General features: G+C 69.0%; 2 protein-coding genes across 3 annotated transcripts in view; one reads left to right on the plus strand and one right to left on the minus strand.

The window, feature by feature from the left end:
- The window catches only part of NR6A1 (nuclear receptor subfamily 6 group A member 1), an 87,384-nt gene extending 86,249 nt beyond the window's left edge, over nt 1-1,135 (minus strand). Inside the window, exon 1 of the mRNA XM_086475630.1 lies at nt 1,069-1,135. Within this exon, the coding sequence (XP_086331756.1) occupies nt 1,069-1,135 (67 nt within the window). The remainder of the gene's footprint in view (nt 1-1,068) is intronic.
- Nucleotides 1,136-1,949: 814 nt separating this feature from the next.
- OLFML2A (olfactomedin like 2A) lies at nt 1,950-9,387 on the plus strand. Of its 2 annotated transcripts, none has more exons than XM_086475728.1 (8): nt 1,950-2,015; nt 6,473-6,736; nt 6,961-7,068; nt 7,183-7,368; nt 7,587-7,845; nt 7,970-8,203; nt 8,365-8,550; nt 8,786-9,387. In XM_086475728.1, exons 1-8 carry the CDS (start codon nt 1,950-1,952, stop codon nt 9,385-9,387), a joined length of 1,905 nt encoding a protein of 634 aa, XP_086331854.1. The 2 variants fall into 2 exon arrangements, with proteins under 2 accessions (XP_086331854.1, XP_086331855.1); XM_086475729.1 differs by having other exon boundaries at nt 1,950-1,997.
- Nucleotides 9,388-16,424: the final 7,037 nt, after the last annotated feature.

The following is a 16,424-nucleotide window of genomic DNA, read 5'->3' on the forward strand; positions in this document are numbered from 1 at the left end:
AAGTGTCTTTCATCCCATTGGACACGTAGTTGAGAGAGGAACCAAGCGTTTCTAGCAGCCTCACAAAGACGCAATTCAAAATCACATTTCAGGGTGATTCCAGAAATCCCCATTCCTGTAACCGCCCGCCCTGGGCGCGTTTGGGTAACGCTCGCACCCAGCAAGCGCCGGGGATGCTGCCGGGTAAGAATTCTCTTTTGTCCGAGCGAGCCCTTTGTAGAAAAGGGTGCCTGAAGATGGTAAAATGCAATTGTAAACCATAAAAATTGGCAGGGACATTCAAGTGCAGATGCGGGGTCTGCATGCTGAAGTGTAAAACCCTCCCAAATGGTGCCTATAAACCCCGGAGCCGCCCGGCCGGGCGCAGCGGCGCTCCCCGACCGGCCGAACCCGCCGTGCGTGCGGAGCCTCCCGGGGCCGCGGCGGAGCCCTTGCGGCGCCGGTGCCGGGGCCAGCGAGACACCGAGCGAAGCCGCACCGAAACGCGGCCAAAACCGGGGGAGCTCCAGCAGCGGCGTAGCCACCCGCGCCTCGCCCCGACCCGCCGCGGGCTGCCCGAGCCGCGATTCGGAACACTTCGCTAGAAAAAAAACAACACCCTACTTTTGGGGAAAGAGGGTAAATCCGCAGGAAACACCCCGATTTCAGAGGGGCGCCCGCTCCCAGCGGAGCAGAGCCCCCGCGTGTCCCGCACCGCCGAGCCCCGCCGCTCTCCGCGAAGCCGGCGGCGGAGCGGCGGGTCCCGCCGAAGCGCAGGCGAGCGGCGGCGAGGCTGACAGCGGGGGAGCGGCGGCGGGCAGGGCGGGCAGCACGCGCGGGCCGCCGCGGCCCTTTGTTGTGCCCCACGACCGCGGAAAGTTGCGGCCGCCGGGAGCCCCGCGGCCCCGCCGCACCCGCTGGGGCGGCCGAGGGGCGGCAGGCGGAGCCCCCGGTACCGCGCGGCTCCGCGCCCCAGCGCGTTACCGGGCCGGCAGGGCCCGCGCCACACGGTCCCCCGCTCCCCCCCTCCCTCCTCCCCTCGGCCCTGAGGGGAGACCGCGGCCGGGCCGGACCCCGCGCTCCACTCACCGTTGCGGGGCGGCCCCTTGGCGGCGGCGCAGGGTTCCGGGAGCTCGGCGGGCGGCTCCAGCTCCATGGCGGCGGCGCCGGGGCCGGGGCGCGGCGGGTCTCAGGGGCCCCGGCGGCCGCGCTGCCCCATGGCCGCTCCGGGCGCTGCTGACAGCCAGAGCCGCCGCTGCGGGCGCCGCGCTCGGGCCGGGCCGGGCCGGGCCGCCCCGCCCTCCCGCGGGGCACGACGGGAAGCGTAGTCCTCCCGCGCCGCCCGGATGTACCCGCGGGGGCCGACACGCCCCCGACACGCCACGCCCCCGGCCCCGCCCTCGGCCCCGCCCAGAGAGAGGCAGCCGCGCCCGGCTCCGCTCGGGCCCGCCCGGGCCGGTGCCCCGGGACCGCTAGGGGGCAGCCGCCGCCCGAGCCCGGAGCGCTGCCCGCCGCACCGGGCAGCCCCGGGGAGGAGAAACCGGGCAGCCCCGGGGAGGGTCCTCCCGGGCCCGCCCGGGGCACCCGCCTCGACAGAGGAGGGGATCGGCCGGCCTGGGAAAGGGGTACCGGGCAGCCCGGGGAGGGAGCGGGCAGCCTCGGGAAAGGGGCACCGGGCAGCCCAGGGTACCGGACAGCCCCGTCCGGGCGGGCCAGCGGACAGCCCCGGTACAAGGAAAACCCGGACAGCCCCGGGGCGGGCACCGGCCAGCTCCGCCCGGGCAGGACCGCGCCGCCCCCGCCGCCGCGGCGCCACTCCTGGGACCGGTGCCGCCGCCGGGCCGGGCCGGGCCGGGGCGGGGCGGGGCGGAACGGGACGGGCAGGCGGGCGGGCGGGCGGCTCCTCCCCGCCGCCGGGCCGGGCCGGGCGGAGCGGGCGCTCGGTGCGGGCGCTCGGCGCCGCTCTCGCCATGCGGGCGCTGCTGCTCCCGGCGCTGCTGCTCCCGGCGCTGGCCGCGGTGCGCGGCGCCACCACGGTAAGCACCGGCCGGACCGGCACCGGAACCGGCACCGGGACTGGGAGCGGGGCCGGGGGGGCGCCCACCCGCCGTCCCCCTGCGGGTGCCCGGGGGCGGGCGGGGGCAGCCCCCCCTCCCTGCGGGGCCGATGCCGTCGGGGCGGGCGGTCCCGGGGGTTTCCCGAGGCGGAGCGGGCGGGGGCGCGGCCCGGCGGTGCCTCCGGCCGCACCGAGACGGGCAGCGAGAGGAGCGGGCGGCGGTGCCCGAGCACCCCGGCACTCCTGCGGGCAGAGCGGGCGGCGGGAGCCCGGCACCGGGCTGGCACCGGCCCCGCAACCTGCGCCGGAGACCGAGGACCGTGTCCCCGGGCTGGGGCTCCCCTCTCTGACGGGCGGAGACGGTGTTTTCCTGCAGGAACCGATTTTGAGGCAGCGGTGCCCCGGTGAGCTCCGCTCGGGCAGCAGCTGGCTGGGCCCCCCCGGGGGAGCGGGAGGGGGGAGGCGGCACAGCCCCCCCTGCGCCGATCCCAGGCCGCCCCCCGGGGCCGGAGCGTGGGATGTTCCCAGGGAAAGGCCGGTGCGGTTTCGGTGCTGGTGCTCCCTTCGCTGCGGGGGTTTCAGCGCCGGGAATGAGTCGCGCTGCGAGCGTGCTTGGTGGGTTGGAAGGTGCCCAAACCCCGGCGCTGCGGTGATGAGCTGTGCAATTAGCGTCTCTGCGCCAGAAAGAACAGCCCGGACAAGATTTACCCCCGCGGAGATGAGAGGGGCGCGGGAGTGGGACACGGCAGAACGTCGAGCCCCTCACATGGATCCAAGAGCCTTTGGTTCCTCACATGGATCCAAGAGCCTTTGGTTCCCTCCCTTCCCACAGCTGCTCTCGCGCGGGGTCAGTGTCCGCAGCCGGGCCAGCCCAGGCGAGGCCAGAGCCGGGACATCGGGACCCAGCCCCGGAGGGGAGGTGGTGGGAGCAGCCCCCGGGGAGGAAGGGTGATGCCAGGATCACCAAAGCATGAAAAAGCCAAGATTTTTCCAAGTCATTTGGTGGAAGGAGATGAAAACACAGCTGCTGTTGGCAGCGGTTGGCTTGGCGGTGGTGTGTGGGAGAGCCCTGCGCTGGGGTTCCCAGCAGGGTTTCAGGGGTGACGCTGTCTGAAGGACCCTGGGTCCCGCAGCCTGTGGACCCGCTCGGCGCTGTCACCCCCTCCATCCCTCCCTCCACGCTGCCTGCAGTCCTTGAAGGCATTTTTTCAGATCGTGCCGTTTGGATGAGATCCCGTCCGTGGGCATCCGTGTGCCACACGAGCGCTTCGCATGGTCGTGTCCCCGTGACCGACACGGGACGCCTGAGCAGCGCCAGCGCCTGGGGCCGTCAGCCACGGCCCAGCTCTGCCAGCGCCGCCGTGCCTCGCTCCCTGTGCTGCAGAACGTGTTTAACGTGTTGTGCCAAGCTGGGGAGGAGGAAGAGGAGGGTGACATGGTTTCCCTCCCATGACGGGGACATGCTTTCCAGCAGCTGTGCGAGAGGCGCGCAGTTCGGCAGCGCGCTTATCAACACAGCGTGTTTTCCTCCAAGACAAGTCCTCTGGCAGCAATCAAAGGACAGCTTAAAAGCTGGCCAAGGTTCATTGTCAAAGGTCCCGGTTTCTCCAAATAACGGCACAAACACAGTGCTCACATGGACGCTCTTGCAAGAGGTCCCAGAAGCTGGGCAGTGCTGGGAAAATTACCCAGCTCGTAAAACTGGGAGTGAGGAAACCCTCAGCAAAGTGCAGGGATGCTCGCCCACGCCAGCCATGGGTGCGCAGCCCCACTGCGGAGCTGGGACCCGGCTCTGGAGGAGGGGCAGCACCCGCCTGCCTGCACCCTGGGCAGGGGTCTGCAGCGAGCGGGGGGATTCAGGGAAAGAACTACCCGGAGACCCCGCAGGGCTGCAGCAGCCCCCACGAAGGTTTCTTAGGGAGCCATTGGATTCTCACCCCGAGCGGCCAGTGCAGCGTGCCGGCCTGCGGCTGGGGGGCTGCCTCGTGCCCCCGTGTCCCGAGCCACCCGCATGCTGTGGGGAGGGGGTCCTGTGTGCGCCGGGGGGTGCAGGCTGTCCCCTGTGGGGTCGGGGCACAGCCCGGCGCAGGCTGATGGAGGGCGCCCCAAGGTGGGGTGACCCTCGCAGAACAGACCGCACGGGGGCCTTTTTTTTGAAGACTTCCTTGTTTATAGCCTTTTCCGTATAAATAGAACATATGGTTCCTGTTTAGGGAAGCCGTTGAAAAGGCAGAGCGAGGTTTAACGTTACCAGCCGGCACGAAGGCGGGCGGCTGCCCCGGCTGTGGTGCAGCAAGGCGCACGCAGCGCCCAGGAAGGGGCAGCCGGTCTCCCCCCAGCACCCGCTCGCACCTCGACCCGAGGCGAGCGGATTTTTCTGTTGTTTCGTGGCCATGAGACAAAAGCGGCTGCCGGGCCCCTGCGCCGCTGCCTCCCACCCGGCTGCCCACCCGGCTGCCCCCTGCCTCGGCCAGGGGCCGTTTGCTGGGACGCGGGAGGGAAATGGCTTGAACTGGGAGGTCTCTGGGGCAGAGGTTGCCCCTTGGTGCCGTAGGGGAGCCTCCGCTCGCTGGGACCCCCGCGCACCGGGCGGTGTGAACAGCCGCTGGTGGGGCTGCTCGGGGGGCGTTCGCCGCACACGGCTCCAGCCCACTTGGGACGCGCGGGGGCCTCCGCGCTGGCTGTGCCTCCCACCGCGGCGCTGCCAAGGGCAGTGGGAGGGAACGCACAGCCCACGGCCGCCGGCTCCCACGGGAAGGAGCTTCCAGCAGACGCGGCCGCAGCCCTTCCCTGCGGAAGGTGCTCACGGCGGACGGGATCCCCGCGTAGCCCCGGGTGTCGGGCTGTGCTGCGGCGGTGGTGGCTTCACCGGTGGTTGGTGCTTGGGGTGTTGGACCCCGGCTGGGAAGTCAAGCGGGGCTCCCATGGGGCACACCGGGACCTCGTGCAGCGCCGTGCACATGGGGGGACGGAGCTTGCGGCGAGGACAGCAGCCCAGCTCGGGGGCCGGGGAGCTGCCCGGGTGTGTGCGGAGGGGCCGGCAGCTCGTGGCGGGGCTGTGAATGGTCCTGCCGTGTTTGCACAAGTGCCGGCATCGCCATGGGGAGGTCAGGGGGCCCCAGGGAGGTGTGAGAGCCTGGAGAGGTGGTGTTTGGGGAGGGGGTCCTGCTCCCTGTCCCGCTGCTCCCTGCCGAGAGCTTGATTAGATCCTGTTCAATTTACAGCCCTCTCAGCTGCCTGGTGTTTTCCTCCCAGCCAGCGGGACCTTCCTGTCCCTTTGGCAGAGGGAGGCTTTTCTGAAATGCAAAAGGCAGGAGGTTTTGCTGCCGCATTAGGAAAGGAAGCCCCTGGCTGGGGCTGTGGGGAGCCGGGGGTCCCTGCCAGACGGGCCGTGCCCAGGGAGAGCCGCTGCCCGGGTGCCACCGGTTGGGCACGGGGAGGATGGTGCCTATGCGGCCGTGGGTGCTGCCCGCAGGCAGGACATCATCCCCGTGGGCCTCTGCCCTTTCCCACGCCGCGCTGTGCTCCAGGGGAGGATGGGAGAGCCAGAGCTAAACTCATTTCCCAGCTCTGCCACCATTCTGTTTCCCAGGGTGAGTCAGAGTCCCTGCGGGCAGAGCCCTCTCCCTCCGGGGTCACCGCGCTGCCTCTCCCCTTTTCCCACCCTCCCGGGCGCTTGGAGCAGGCGCATCCCTGCATGGGGCACCCAGCGCAGCCCGGCCATGCTCCCCGCCAGCCCAGATGTCCCCCATGGGTGCACGGCCGGTGGCAGGGGGTGAGAGGGACCCAGCTCCCTGTCCTGCCAGACCAGGCAGGGACCCCTAGCTCCCCAGCCTTGTTCCCGAGTGCAGCAGGGGGAAGAACAGTTCCTTATCGTCAGAAACCAGCCGAAAAGCACCCTGGGCTCCATAGCGTGAGTCAGGGCCATGTGTGGAAACAAGGGAGTCCTTGAGTGTGCGCCTCGGGCCATTGCGGGAGTCTGGAGGGGCCGAGCTCACCCCGAGGTGGCTGCGTGTCACCACAAACAACAGACCCTCTGTGGGCTCGAGGCTGTGGGTGCGGGGGGATGGAGGCGCTTCTGGGTCTCCTCACCACCGTCCCTGCTCACTCGGGTCTTGCTGGAGGCTGGGAAACAGCTACAGAGATGGGACCAAAGCACCTGGGGCACAAAACACTCCGGTGGCCACAGGGGCAAGCGGCTGCCTGGTTTTGTCACCGTCACCCAGATGCAGGGCAGAGGGACAGGGTGCTCTGGGCCAGACGGTGCCCCACGCTCTTTGGGGCACAGCTGGGAGCCCCAGGAAGGGTGGGAGACCTCTGGGCGTGCAGCAGAGAGGGGGACAGCCGCGATGGCTTGCTGGGGTCGGCAGGGCCCTGCGGGACAGCCAGGCGGGACACCGGGCTCACCGGCTGCCCCGCTGCTGCGTGTCCCCGCAGGCGCTGGGTGAGGCGGACCAGGTCCGGATGACCTCGGAGGGCTCCGACTGCCGCTGCAAGTGCATCCTGCGGCCGCTCAGCAAGGACGCCTGCAGCCGCGTCAGGAGCGGCAGCATGCGGGTGGAGGACTTCTACACGGTGGAGACGGTGAGCTCGGGGGCCGACTGCAAGTGCTCCTGCACCGCGCCCCCCTCCTCGCTCAACCCCTGCGAGAACGAGTGGAAGATGGAGAAGCTGAAGAAGCAGGCGCCCGAGCTCTTCAAGGTATCTGCAGGCATGGTGGGACTGTGGGCTGGGGGCCAGAGACCCCCTCCCCGTGCCCAGGAGCCCGCGCTCCCCGTCCCCGCCCCGGCAGGCCCGCAGGGCCATGGAGCAGTGCGGTTCCTGCGCTCTGGCTGTGAGCGGGGATGGGGGGATGTGGTGGCATCTGCAGCGGCTGCACGGCGCTGCCCCACGCCCCGTGCCCCAGCCCCGCTCTCCCCCTGCAGCTGCAGTCCATGGTGGACCTGCTGGAGGGAACGCTCTACAGCATGGACCTGATGAAGGTGCACTCCTACATCAGCAAGGTGGTGGCCCAGATGAACACGCTGGAGGAGGTGAGTGAGCTCTGGCAGGCACCGTCCCTGCAGCGAGCCCTGTCTGGCTGCTCGGGAGCACCTGGGGCTGCCATGGGCTCCCCGAGTGGGGCTCGAACCTCTCCTCTCCTCCAGACCATCAAGACCAACCTGAGCAGGGAGAACGACTTCATGAAGCAGAGCGTCCTGCACCTCACCGACCAGATGAGACGCTACGAGAACTACTCCGACATCATGATCAGCATCAAGAAGGAGATCTCCAACCTGGGCTACCAGCTGCTGCAGAAAGACGCTGCTGCTGTCCCCGAGAGCAAGGCACAGGTACCCCCCGGGACCCAGCCCCTCGCAGGCACGGCCGGTGCCGCTGGGCTTCTCCGGCCGCGGGGCAGAGCCGAGCTCCTCGGGGCTGGCGGCGGGCGCTGGCAGCTCCTGCGAGTGCATCGGGGTGCACCGCGCCGGCAGCCGAGGGCTGGTGCTTGCACCCCGTGCCCAGCACGGTGGCGGGAGGGGAGGGGGTCTGACCGGGCTGTGCCCCCCAGGACACAGCGGGCGGCCGCGAGAAGGAGGCAGGACGGTACCCCAGCCCCCGCAAGGCACTGGGGGACAGGGCAGCCCCCCGAGCACCCAAGGAGAAGCAGCTGAAGCCCGAGAAGCCCAAAAAGGACACCGCAAAGGCCAGGGGGGGGTCGCAGCCCACGCCCAAGCCCAAGCCATCGGCACACCAGCAAACCGTGGTCCGAGGCATCACTTACTACAAGGCCGGGCAGGCGGCGGCGGAAGGGCCAGCCGGCAGCCGCGGTGAGTCCCGGGTGCGGGGGGCTGAGGGCACCCTCCTGCCATGGTGCTGCTTGGCGGGGTGGGGGGCCAGGGGCTGCCCCCCCCCCAACAAACTGACCCCCCCACCCGGCTCATCCCCCTGCAGAGAGCTCTGCGAGGGGGGCAGCTGCACCAGAGCGGCAGGAGGAGAGGGGCCCCCCACCCGCCCCAGCCGAAGGGCCCCTGGCCCAAGCCATCGCACGGGCAGAGACCACCGTGCCCAGCACCACAGCGGCGCCCAGCACCGCCCTGGCCCCCCGCACCACTGCCCGCAGCCCCCCTGCCACCATCCTCGGGCAAGGGGCTGACGGCACTGGGGGCCCTGAAACGCCAAACAGAGGTGGGTGAGTTGAGGGGGCACCCGCCCCGGTCATCCCAGCACCCATGGCCAAAGCTGGGCCAGCAATAGCCCTGCCATGGGGAAGGGCTTCCCTGCCTCGGGAGGAGGCAGACTGCCCGGGGCAGGGGTAAGCCTTCCTCCTCCTCCTCCTTGGTACCCAGTGAAGGAGGTGGAGTGTGAAGGCACCATCGAGTCGGTGGAGCCCCCCATGGAGCACCACAGCTATGGGCGCAACGAGGGGGCCTGGATGAAGGACCCGGCAGCCAAGGATGACCGCATCTACGTCACCAACTACTACTATGGCAACAGCCTGGTGGAGTTCAGGAGCCTCGACAACTTCAAGCAGGGTGAGGGCTGGCGGCCGAGCGGGTGCAGGGGCTCCGGTTCCTCCCGGGTGGGTGCCCAGCGCCTGCAACGCCGGCTGTGCTGGGCCCTGGGGTGGTGGGCGGGGACCTGCGCTGGGGAGCACCCACAGGGCAGCGAGGGAGACACAAGTCCCCTGCCGCTGCCGGAACGCTTGGGCCATCATGTGTCGGACCCAGTGGTGCAAGGGGTCCCAACGCCTCTCCCGTCCGCTCGCAGGCCGCTGGAGCAATCTCTACAAGCTGCCCTACAACTGGATCGGCACTGGGCACGTGGTGTACCGGGGGGCCTTTTACTACAACCGCGCCTTCACCAAGAACATCATCAAGTACGACCTGAAGGAGCGGTACGTGGCAGGCTGGGCGCTGCTCCACGACGTGGTGTACGAGGACACGACGCCCTGGAAGTGGAGGGGCCACTCGGACATCGACTTCGCCGTGGACGAGAGCGGGCTCTGGGTCATCTACCCCTCCGTGGACTACGACTACTCGCAGCAGGAGGTGATCGTCCTGAGCCGCCTTGACCCTGGGGACCTCTCGGTGCGCAGGGAGACCACCTGGAAGACGGGGCTGAAGCGCAACGCCTACGGGAACTGCTTCATCATCTGCGGCATCCTCTATGCCGTGGACACCTACAGCCAGAAGGAAGGGCAGATCTCCTATGCCTTTGACACGCACACGGACACAGAGGCGGAGCTCCGGCTGCCCTTCCTCAACCAGTACGCCTTCACCACGCAGATCGACTACAACCCAAAGGAGAAGGTGCTCTACGCCTGGGACAACGGCCATCAGATGACGTACGGGCTCCACTTCGTGGTCTGAGCGCCCGGCCGGGTCCCAGCCGCACCCCTGCGCCCACCCTCCGCCATGCCCAACCGGGGTGCCCCAAGGCAGCCTGGCTCTGGCACCCCAGCTGCGCCAGGGCTGCGGCGAGAGCCCGGCTTCCACCCCAAAACCCTCCCCGTCCGCTGTGCCCCAGTCACCCGCACCCTGCCTGCTGCGTCATGGGGCAGGGGGTGCAGGCAAGCGCAGCCCCCAGCAGACACCCCCACGACAACGTGGCCTCTGGGGCCGTGACCCACAGCAGGCAGCTCGGCCGGCATTGCCTTCCCGGGGACGCAGGAGGGGAGCCCAGCCCTGCATCCCTGTGGCACCGGGAGGCAGCCAGGTCGGTGCCGCCGGTGTCGTGGCAGCACCCGCCCCGTGCCACCGCACTGAGCACCTGCCCGCGGTGCACCCGCTCCCCGCTCCCCGCGCCCCCCGCTCGACGCTGCGTGACCGACCGCGTGCTTACCGCCACCGCCTGCTGCCAGCGGCGCGAGTGCCGAAACAGCCCCGTGCCGGCTGCCCGGGCGCCGTGCCCTCACCTGCCCCGTGCCGTGGTGGGGCGGGCAGGGCCCCCTCGCCGCCGGGGCAGGAGGAGCAGCTGCTGGTTGCTATTTTTAGGAGACGTGATTAAGATGCCTTTGCTTTTGCCGCTCATTAGCTTATTATTTAAATGCATTCACCAGAGCCGTGCGGAGTCCCCTCTCCTGGCAGCGGGCGCAGCGCAGCCTGCCCGCGGTGCCGGGGGTCCTGCCTGCACACCTGCCTGCACCCCTGCCTGCACCCAGCACCCGGCAGGGCGAGGGGCCGGGAGCGCTTGGCTTGGTTTTGGTCATTTTAGACATGAACAGTATTAAAACAATAACAGACGTGAAACCCGGCTGCGTGCACTGTCCTTTCTCCCGGAGCCGGGCAGGGAGGAGTGGGCAGGGTGGGTGCTCGCCGTCCCTGTCCCACGGCCAGGGGTGCCCAGGGGTTGCTGGCACACGTGGCTGCTGTTCGTTGCACATCTGCCTGGCGCAGCTCCGAGCGGCGCTCCCCACGCCGAGCCTGGGGACAGCACCCCACATGCCCCCGGCAGCACCGGCGTGGTGCCACGGCTGCACCCGCGGGCCCCGGGCTGGGCAGCGCAGAGGCAGGCGAGTCCCGAGGGCAGACGTGGGGCAGCAGGCGCTGCTGGGTCCTGGGGGAAAAGGGGATTTGGCATTTTCCAGGTCAGCAGCTGGGAGCTGAGCCCCGCTGCCGGGGGAGCGGGAAAGGGAAAGGAGAGCAGCTGAGCGTGGGCACGGCGGGAGCAGCTGCCCGGACTCTGCTCCAAAATTTGGCAAGCGCAGAACTGTTGAGGGGGCCCCGAGGGGCGAGAGCAGCCCCTGCAGCCCAGCTCCTGCCTGCATATGCTGGGGCAGCTGCCCCCTGGCACCAGCCAGCCCCACACACTGGCCCGGTGTCCCGTTGGGCTGTGACCGGGCTCCTCACGCCACGGAGCCGTCACCAGAGAGCTGAGCCCGGTGTCCTGGGATGCCAGCATGGCTCAAATGTTTTCCGCTGGAAAGACCCGAGGGTGATGCTGGGCACGGGGCAGCCTGGCACAGCCCGGGGAGCTGCAGGACCCCCTTCCCCAGGCCCAGGTCCTGCTCTGGCTCCCGAAGGCATTGGCCGTCTCTGCCCCTGCCCATGCCCCAACCCCAAAACCCCGCGCGGGCACCGCGGTGCATCCCTTGCTCGGCCGCCCCGCCACGAGAAAGGAGCTGGCTGACTTTGCCCCCCCCCCCCCCCGGATGGGTCCCTGCCAGGCTTTTATCTAGCGATCCCCAGCAAATCCCTGTCCAAACAATACGGATTTCTGACATTTTTTTGCGGTAAAGTAAACTCCCAGCACATCTCTAATTCCAGGGCTTTGTTGTTCTTCGGTGGGGGCTGCCGCGGCTCTGCGCCGCTCGCTGGGCTGGGCTGGGCTGCGGGATGCCCCTCCGCTCCCCTCGGGGGGAAAAACACAGGGAAGGGAGTAATTAAACCCGCGTGGCTGGAGGGCAGCGTCACCTAATTGCAGCCATGGGGCCTCCTGCAAAGGCGCCCCTCTGAGAGCGTGCCCCTCGCTGCCGCTGACACCGTGATAACGAGAAGCTTTAATTACGCCCACATGACGAGCACTTCACCAAATACATTCTCCCCCCCGACGGCTGCCTGGCCTCGTCCCCAAAACCTGCAGCCACGTGCATCGGCTCGGCCAGGCTCCGCAGCCCCGTCCCGGTGTGGCCTGGGGGCAGCTGGGCAGGGATTGATGCGGGGCGATGCGGGGCGATGTGGGGCGATGCGGGGCGATGCAGGGCAGCGAGCCGGCAGCAGTGCGCAGCCTCACGAGGATTTCTCAGCAGTGCAGGGCCGTGCAGCAGCGACCGAGGCTGGAAAAGCACCAGCACCATCCAAGCTGGGGCACTGGCACGGTGGGAGCAGCCCCCGACCCACGAGGCTCTGCCTGAGGCGCTCAGCGCCAGCAGCAGCCTCCTCCGGCTCCGCACCGACAGGACACCAGCAGCGAGGGAAAACAAAGGCGCTTTTGTTTCCCAGTGGGGTTCTTGTGTTGGGCCCTTCGGGCTTCCCGGACCCCCCACAGCCCCGTGCCTTTTTCTCCATCTAAAGTCACCCTGATCCCCTTTCTCTGCCATTATATGTCAGGGAATCACACCCCGGGTCAGGTTCGTGGAAAAACCTCCGAGCGCCTGCTCCGCCTGCCGCCCAACCAGCCCATCCCCATCACAGCTCTGTGCCGGACTCCGGGACACGCAGGAACCTCCCTCGCTCCCGCTGCTGCCCGCGGGGACATGTGTCAGTTGTGCATGTGGCAGGGGAGCTCCAGCCCCAGCAGCCCTTGGCCAGCTGGTCCTTGTCCCAGTCCTGGTCCTGCTCCCTGGCTGTGGTCCCTGATGCCTGGTCCTGCTCTCTGGTCCCAGGTTCTGCTCCTGGTTCTGGTTCAGGTCCTGGTCCCAGGCAGGATGAGGCAGGCTGGGGAGGATGGGGTCCCCAAGCAGGACACGGTTGGGACGTGTGGGTGGGGGCAGGATGGGCTCCCGCCGCGCCGGGCGCTGCTGACTTCCAGACATTCCTCCTGTGCGTGGCCGGCACCACCTCGGCTCATAACGTGATTAAAAGATTAAAATCTCTCAGTTCAGCAGCAAGCAGCAAATGAAGCTTGAGACAGGGATGCTGAGGGGCTGTGATGCCAGAGGCCCCCGTGATGGCAACGTGGCGCCCAGGGAAGGGTGGCCGAGGCCATCCGGGCAGGTGGCTGCTGGCGCCGCAGCCCTCCCTCCAAAAACACCCTCCCGCGGGCATGGCTGGCCCGGCGGTGAAGCCGGGCAGCGAAGCCCTGATCCCCCAACCCCCTGCCTCCTTCTCAGTTACTGACCAGGGTTGGTTGGTTTGTGGTGGTTTTGCCTCATTCCCGGCCCCGCTGACCAGGCTGGCCGTCCCGCTTGCTCCACCAGCACCGGGCCACAGTGCCGGCACAGCACGGAGCCACCTCGCCGTGGGGGAGCCCCAGGGGTTGGCCAGCCTTTGGGCCGGCAGGACACACAGCGGGCAGAGCATGGCACCAGCCCCGCTCCAGGTGACATTCTGGCCAAGGGTGCACCAAAAAAATCTCAGTCCTTGTTCCACCCTGGGAGCAGGGAGCCTCAGCTGGTGCTGCAGGTTGCACCCCTCCCCAGGGCACAAGGCACTCTGACAACTTGCCCACGGCCACAAAGCCCTTCCCTGGCCACAGAGAGCCGAGAGCCACCTGCGGGGCCAGGACCGGCTGCACTCAGAGCACCTGAGAGGGGAACCAGGCTCTTTGCTCCATCCTATCTCCGTCCGGGGGCCGCTGACCCAAGGAACGAGGGATGGGTGTCCAGCAGCAGGTGGAAGTGAGTCCCAGGGCTGTGCCCACATTGCAAACATGCTTCAAAGCCGGAGCTAGCAGCACCGAGTGTCACAGGGATCTATTTTTATCGCCCTCCCTGACCCTTCCCTCCACGTGGTCCCCGCTGCCGGCAGGCCTGGGCGCAGCCCTGGCAGCGCAGCAGTGCAGGGAGGGGAGGCATTTCCCACTGCGCCTCTCCCTCCCACTCCCCGGGGACGTGCCCTGGCTCCCCGGCACGGCAGCAGCGCAGCAGGATGGTGCTGGCAGTGCTGTGCCCACATGCTCTGGCGGGGCATCGCTGCCATCCGAATCCCCAAGCCGTGGCTTGCAAGGGAGCACCTCGCCGGGATGGGCAACACCCCTGCTGAGACCCACCGGCTCACTGCACCCAGGGCCAGCAGGGAGTTGGGGGGGCACAGGGCAGGCAAGGCTCCCCCCTTGAAGGAGTGTGGGTGCCCAGCCCCAAACCTGCTCGAGTGCTTCCCCTCAGCCGGGGCTGCGCTCGCAGCGGGGAGCTGCTTCTCTTGTAACCGTGATGAAGCTGCGGCTGGAAGCGCAGCGGGGGCTCAGGATGCGAGTGTTGACCAACCCAAACAACGCCGGTCGGGCGAGCAGCAGGCGCTGCCGGCTCCGCACGCACCTTCCCCGCACCCCGGGGCTGCCAGAAACGGCGCGGTGGGGAAACCGAGGTGCGAACCCACCCACGGGACCATGGCACCTCTGCATCCCTCCACGTCCCCCGCTCTGGGCTGGGGCAGGCGCAGAGGGCACGGCCCAGCATGGACACGCTGCTCCCAGCATGGAGCCGCTGCTGGAAGGGGCAGAGCACTGGGCGCAGAGGCAGCACCCATCTGCCCCCACCGCCTCCTTTCTCTGGGCCATGTAGGGCAGCGTCCTGCTCCGCACCGAAAACAGAGGTGATTGATTGTCCCCAGGGCTGGCAAAAGAGTCGCTGCCCGGGGAGGCAGGGCAGCTGCAGGGACCGCGGCCTCACGCCCGGCAGCGCTGCCTTCCCCAGCCCGGCTGGCCGGGAGCTGCCTCCTGGGGCTGGGGGGGACCCGGCTGCTGCTCTGCCTGGATCCCTCCCGGCACGGCTGCCCGGGCACAGCTACGCTCCGGGACCAGGGGCTCAGCAAGGGTCTGTGCCCAGGACACGGTGCCCAGGACACGGGGCCCAGCTATGCCAGCAGCCTCTCGGCAGAGCCTGGCAGGTCCTCCCCAGGGAGCAGGAGGCTCAGTGGTGGGGCCACAGCTCCCATCCCATCGGCTGCCCACGCTGGGACGTGTTTGGTGGGAGAACACGGATGCTGCCGAGGGCCCTGGTGTGTCTCTGGGTGATGCAGGGCCATGGGGCACTGCAGGGCCATGAGGCGATGCAGGGCCACGGGTGCCGAGGCTGCTGACCCCACAGCAGTGGGAAAGGGCCGGGTGGTGGGAGGTGGCAGCGGCCGGAGGGAAGGGAGGGGAACCGTGGGCCTTGGCGGTGCCGCCGCTGACTCACTCACCAGTGGAAACAGAAATCGGTTCCCAGGCTCGCGGCTGCCAGCTCCGAACCACCCCAACCCCCTGGCAGAGCACGGCACAGCAGCCCCTCGGGGTGGTGGGGTGCCCCCTGCAAACACCCCTTCCCTGGTAGCGCCCCGCGGCACTGCACGGGGGGAAGGAGAGGGCTGCCCGTGGGCTGCTGTCACGGCCAGGCTCTGCTCGGCCCTACGTGGGCGCTTCCTCCATCACCCCGCAGACGTGCAGCCAGGCGGGCAGGGGGCCAAGGGCCTGGGCCCGCAGCAGCCCCCAGCTGTGGGGAGCCCAAGGGCCACCTTTGTCTGGGAGCCCCCCGGACGGCGGGAGCAGGGCCCTGCAGGGCAGCTCCAGACACTGCCCGTATTCATGGGGGCAGCGGGACTGGGGCAGCGTGGGGCCAAGTCCTCCCCCAGCCTGGCCACAAAACAGGCATTTAGGGCAGGCAGCGGGGGGGCTGCCCCGGGCAGAGCTGGGCTGCCCGCGGGACACGGCCTTTCCCCGCAGGGCTGGGCGCTCACAGCGCAGTGCTCGTTGGCAGCTCGGTGGGCCGCTGCTCCCCCGACCCGCAGAAGGGAGCGGGTGGCACAGTGTGGCCGAGGGCACCGGGATGCGCCCAGGGTGGTTGCTCCCAAGCTACCTGCCCGTCCTGCTCCCGTGCAGCTCCCTGCCTGCCCTGCCCTGCCCCTTGCGTGTCCCGCCACGGGCCACTCCCCGCTGCATGGGGAAACCAGGGTCAGCCCTGGGTGTCAGCGCTCAGGAGAGCTGCTACGGAGCCATCCCAGAGGAGGGATGCGACAGGAGCAAGGCCAGGAGCGTCACAAGAGCTGGGGTTTGTGTCCGTCGCAGCAGACACCAGCCAAGGGAGGTGGAGCCCAGGCGTTCCCACCCAGACCTTGCACAACCCGCATCTGTTTCTGCCCTCTCTGCAGCTCCCCACCTTCCCCCAGACCCCCTGGCGCTGCCCAAGCAGCAGAATCGGGTCCAGGAGCAGGTCCTGCCAGCTCCCAGAGACACCCTCCGCGCTTGGCTGGGGTGTCTGCTGTGCTGGGGAGTTGGGGAGGGAAACATCTGGACCCGCCGAATGCTCGCCAGGGCACACAGCCAGGGCTCCCTGGGCAGTGGCATCAGCCCCGGGCCCTGCCCCGCAGTGGCCGGCAGCTGCTCCTCCTTCCTCGTCCCCGCCCTGGAAATTATTTATTTGCTGAAGAACAGCCTTTCCCGGGAAGTCTGCTCGAATGCTGAGGGACACCTCCAGCGACGAGGAAAAAACAAACAGTTTGAGGCTGGGGCCCTGACACTCTGCAAACACCCGTCCTAAACCCGGCATCGGCAGCTGCGCGGGGCCAGCACAGGAGAGCAGCAGGGTCCCCTGGGCGAGGGGCTCCAAGCGCCCCCCCTTGTACCCAGGCAGGGCTACACCCACGCTGCCCGCAGTGACAGCGGGTGACACTGCACGGTCCCCATGAAGGCAGCACGGCCCTGGGGTGCTCCGGGGGGGGGGTGTTCCCTTTGCTGGGGGCTCTGCCACCGGCCGCCCCTCTCCTTGGAGGCCAGCAGGGCTGGAGAGCCTTCACTTCAGCCCCGAGAGCAGCAGCCTCTGCCAGCGGCTGGA

Source organism: Leptosomus discolor, chromosome 19 (genome assembly GCF_034619465.1).
Source record: "Leptosomus discolor isolate bLepDis1 chromosome 19, bLepDis1.hap2, whole genome shotgun sequence".
Lineage (NCBI taxonomy): Eukaryota > Metazoa > Chordata > Aves > Leptosomiformes > Leptosomidae > Leptosomus > Leptosomus discolor.

What these genes read in the sequence shown, in the direction of transcription:
- OLFML2A (XM_086475728.1), top strand. Translation starts at nt 1,950, where the DNA reads ATGCGGGCGCTGCTGCTCCCGGCGCTGCTGCTCCCGGCGCTGGCCGCG. An exon ending in CGGTGCGCGGCGCCACCACG is followed by an intron (nt 2,016 to 6,472) that starts GTAAGCACCGGC and finishes GTGTCCCCGCAG; the next exon opens with GCGCTGGGTGAGGCGGACCA. An exon ending in AGGCGCCCGAGCTCTTCAAG is followed by an intron (nt 6,737 to 6,960) that starts GTATCTGCAGGC and finishes CTCCCCCTGCAG; the next exon opens with CTGCAGTCCATGGTGGACCT.